Source organism: Triticum urartu, chromosome 5 (genome assembly GCF_003073215.2).
Source record: "Triticum urartu cultivar G1812 chromosome 5, Tu2.1, whole genome shotgun sequence".
In the NCBI taxonomy this organism is placed as follows: Eukaryota; Viridiplantae; Streptophyta; class Magnoliopsida; order Poales; family Poaceae; genus Triticum; species Triticum urartu.
This window is the reverse complement of record NC_053026.1, coordinates 606,428,241-606,432,474: the sequence shown is the minus strand read 5'-3', so window position 1 is coordinate 606,432,474 and position 4,234 is coordinate 606,428,241. Positions and strand designations below refer to the sequence as shown.

At 51.3% G+C, this 4,234-nt stretch overlaps 2 protein-coding genes across 2 annotated transcripts; both read right to left on the bottom strand.

Annotated features, from left to right (window-relative positions):
• Positions 1-470: 470 nt before the first annotated feature.
• Positions 471-1,301, bottom strand: LOC125506273 (zinc finger protein ZAT8-like). The gene has a single exon (XM_048671126.1). It carries the CDS (start codon positions 1,148-1,150, stop codon positions 734-736), a length of 417 nt encoding a protein of 138 aa, XP_048527083.1. The 5' UTR covers positions 1,151-1,301; the 3' UTR covers positions 471-733.
• A 1,576-nt stretch (positions 1,302-2,877) lies between these two features.
• Positions 2,878-3,513, bottom strand: LOC125506274. The gene has a single exon (XM_048671127.1). It carries the CDS (start codon positions 3,417-3,419, stop codon positions 3,078-3,080), a length of 342 nt encoding a protein of 113 aa, XP_048527084.1. The 5' UTR covers positions 3,420-3,513; the 3' UTR covers positions 2,878-3,077.
• Positions 3,514-4,234: the final 721 nt, after the last annotated feature.

Genomic DNA, 4,234 nt, shown 5'->3' with positions numbered 1-4,234 from the left:
CTTCGCGGGCCTTTTCTACCTTATCTCCTTATAAAACTTTCTACTCATTGTAAATGCCGCTGGGCCATGCTATTTAATCTAAGTCTTCTTGTTGTTATAATGTGCACACCTTCTTATGTTTTATGTTTACTGGTATGCTTGCTAACATAAAGGCGTTCCTTTCTTACTAATTTATTCATCTCGCAGAGTAAACGTAATGTACATTCCTGATCATTAGAGATTCTTTTGCCCTTCCTTTAATGTTTGGAACACTGGAGATTGATTTGTTCTTCTAAATGGGATACTAACATTATCCATTCTTTATTTTGCTCCTGATTTTGCTTGGTTGCTTCATGCAAAGGGAATGCATGAATTTTGGTTCACAGGCCAAGTATCATGTTCTGCCATCTGATGAACCATGCAAGGTTCCTTTTGCCCTTCTTCGAATCTCAACAAGCATCCGGCAGGAATTAAAAATCCAGAGTCAGTACTTAATTTCAAAACTCGGTGCATTGAGATTATATTTCCTTCTCCTGCTATTTTCAGAAGACTACATAGTTAGACCACCTCTTTACTCTCCATGTATTGAAGTGCATGACCGTATTTACTCTTGGGCACCACATCCATCTACTGATCTATATTCACTCTCACAATACATGCCTTACTCTCGCCCCTTGCGCCATCGGCGCAACGGGTCATCTAGTGTTAATCAAGAACTCTGTCCTAGTAGAACTCTAATTAACCATTCACCAATCTAGACGAACAGCTCGAGCAGAACGGGCGGCGCCTGCGCCACCGCGGCGGCGGCGGCCTCCTGCTCGCGGTGCCGGCGCATGTGGCCGCCGAGCGCCTGGCCCATCTCGAACGCTTGCCCGCAGACGTGGCACTGGTGCCCCTGCTTCTGGTCCGTGGCCTTCCTGGGCTCCGGCCCGGTCCCGGCGAGGGCGAGCGCGAGCCCGTGGCGGCCTCGCAGGTGGCTGGTGCGGTGCCCGCCGAGCGCCTGGAACGTCGGGAACGACCGGTCGCACGTCTTGCACACGAACTCCCCACCGGCGGCGGCGGCGCGGCGCGTCCTCTTGGTGTTGCGGTCGGCGATGGCGCCGAGGGAGAGCGAGAGCGAGAGGGAGAGGGGCACGAGCTGGTCCGCCGGTGCTCTCTGGTGCTTCGTCATGGAGGTCCGCCGAGCTGTGATGGATCGACTACTGATGAACCAAACCAACCGGCGAGAAGGTGTAGACTGCGGCCGGGAAATATATGATCGCCGGAAGGTGTAGAAGCGCAGGTGGCTGGATGTTCCTGTTGTTGCGAGCTTGTGATGCTGCTGTTGTGTTTGGGTCGGGTGTGTGCGGCTCTATATATACGGCCTGGAGAGACGGGAAAGAGGAAGGCGACGTACGAGGGGCTAGCAGCCAGGTGGTTGGCCGCCGGTCACGTGCGCTCCACGTCGGGGCAGACGTCTGCGGGGCCAGGACTCGCCGAGGAGCGCGTCGCCATCGGCGGCCGTCTCTCTCCCTCGCTTCCTTCCTTGCTCACCACTCACCGGGACGCGCTTGGATTGGATAGATTGACGTCTACGGACGTGCTTTCGCGCCGGCTTCGCGACGGGGGAATCTTGGCCCACGGTGCTGGCTCGTGCTCCCAAAAAGGGAAGGCGCCGGCGGGATGCCAGAAAAGAGACAAGGCGTACGTTGGATGCGGTGCGGGGTCGACCAGATGGTGATGCCGCTGGTCGCCGCACCGGGGAAACGTACGTGCGCCGGGTCAAGTCCCACCCAGGAGACGTGGTCTCGCGCCCGACGAACGGGAATGGGCATCGCGAACCAGACTAGCATTTATTTTACTGTATAAACGGTCCAACCTTACCTGATTCGGCTTGCTTTTTTTGGTCGGTCGGTCGTCTACTCCAGGCCGGGTATGGAAGCAATGGCTTGGTCGTCGGCTTGTTTACTTGTATGTCTTGCGGAATTTTCCACGTGCGCCACGCGCTCGCTCAAAATACATTCTGCATTCATTCATTCGTTCATTCTTGTAAACATCCAGGAAAGTGGTGCGTGCACGTGTGTGCGAGCGTGTTCCGTGTGCATGTAATTAAGGTTTCACATGACAGGTACTATGGTACTAATTCTTTTTCGTTTTGAGGATCAGGTATGGTACTTACAATAATTTTCTAAAACAAAGACAGGTATGATACTATTAGTAAGACATTCGTTGCCCATTGACGTACGTACACAGCTCATCGATCGTCAGTTCAGATGATCTCTGCCTCGGTTTACGTGGTAGCGAGGACGCGTCGTCGATTGAAGCATAAAAGCTAAAATGTTGCTAGCTATTCTTGTCTGGTTGAAGCATAAAAGCTAAAATCAATATGATCTATAAATCTGATCTGAAAATGTCGCTTATTAGTAGGTGTTAAGTATTGTGATCGGTTAGAGTTGCTTGATATTCCTACTAGTCACCGTCATGCCTTACGTTTAACTATGTCTGCTTTCTGGTGTGGAGTGTATCGATCAGATAAACATTAATCGATATTCAGAAGTGACTATATCTTACTCGATATTTATAGCATCTTTCTCGATTCTCATTTCCTTCTCCACTTGCACAATGTCGACATTTGTCAATAGTGTGCTCATATCTCTCTCGATGTGTCACTCTGTCAGGATATAGACTTATTGCAGCTGTTTTTTTTTTCTTTTTTGAAACGGTATGGCACCTCTTTTCGAACAGATGGAACACGAATAAAACACAGGTAGTAGGATCGTGGTTTCTTTTTTTCTTTTCTTTTTTGCGAGGGAGTAGGATCGTGGTTTCTAGATCTCAAACCACTTGATATTCCGGACACCAGTATACTGTTAACGTCTCGACGATCTTAAGTTGTAAAGGCAGCTTTATATTGCAGAATTTGGAGTACAAATTTAGGCTCTGAATTGGACTTGTGAACTGTGATCATATACAAGATGGCCCCGCAAAAATATATACTATACTCCCCAGTCGATCGGACAATTAAGCTATCTCATTCTGAAGACACAACTAACCTAACATATCATTCTGAAGATCTGTACAAGTCCTGAATTAGAAAGCAGAGAGATCGAGCTAGCTAACTAGACGAACAGCTCCAGCAAGACGGGAGGCCGGTCGGCGCCGTCCTGGTGCCTAGCCTCCTGATCCGTCAGCGCGACCCACCGGTCGATGGCGCTGCCGCTGCGGACCGCCATCTCCTCGCGGTGCCGGCGCATGTGGCCGCAAGTCTTGCAGACGAACTCCCCTTCCCCAGACGTGGACACAACTCTCCCCCGCCGCGTCCTCTTCCTGGCGGCCGCCGCCGGGACACCGGTCGAGTTGTCCGACGTCGTGCTGGACGTCGTCGGAGAGTCCGTGCTGAGCGACAGCGCCAGAGACACAACTGGCTCCTCCTCCCTCGCGCGCTTCATCCCCACTCCCATGGATTTGCTGCTTGTCTTGATGATCCGCTGTGATCCGCAATTCGATCGATGCTCTGTTGTGCCGTTGATCTGTGATGAGAACTCGGTAGAAAGAATGGATGGATACTCTCATGGGCGGCCGCAGTTATATATAGGTTGTGTGGGCTGGAGGAGGCGGTGGCGTGCGTGTTGCTGCGGGCGGAGCATACGCATACGTGTGTGCCAAGTTGGTGGGGGCTGGCCGACCTCTGGCGTCTGCGGACCAATCGTCGGAGGCCACCGCGACGTCCGTGACGTGACGGATTAGATCGAGCTCGGATATTATATTATTTTGGCAGATAGTTCGACTGGATATTTTCCGTCGTACGTAGCGCGGTCGACCGGCGGGGAACGTGTGGTGCGGCGTCACCTGTCACGCCATAAGGCGCGCGTGGCGGCGCGCCGCTGCTTGCCCGCGAGGGCGGTGGCCGGAGTCGGCGATGTATCCATTAATTTAATCCTGACACCAGAGTTGGACGGCGGCGTGAGCGTGGGGCAGGAAGGGCCTGGAAGGTTCTAGAGTCTGTGAAAAGATATTTGATCGCACCAAATCTTTCAGAGCTGAGACGTGCGTGGGGTGTGTACTCTAGCACATACGAGTACGTACTTCATCGGTACTGTTAAATTAGATGTGCACGTCAGGAAATATATAATAGCAGGGGAAATGCATTCTCGACATTTTATTTTCTTCCGTACAAACATACTTCCTCCGTTTGAAAAAATTTGTCCTTCTGATTTTTTATTATTAGATACGTCCATTCAAAGAACAAGGTTTTTCAGACGAAAAAAGTACTAGT

Excerpts from the sequence above, each read along its gene's own strand:
- LOC125506273 (XM_048671126.1), bottom strand. The coding sequence starts at position 1,150 with ATGACGAAGCACCAGAGAGCACCGGCGGACCAGCTCGTGCCCCTCTCC.
- LOC125506274 (XM_048671127.1), bottom strand. The coding sequence starts at position 3,419 with ATGGGAGTGGGGATGAAGCGCGCGAGGGAGGAGGAGCCAGTTGTGTCT.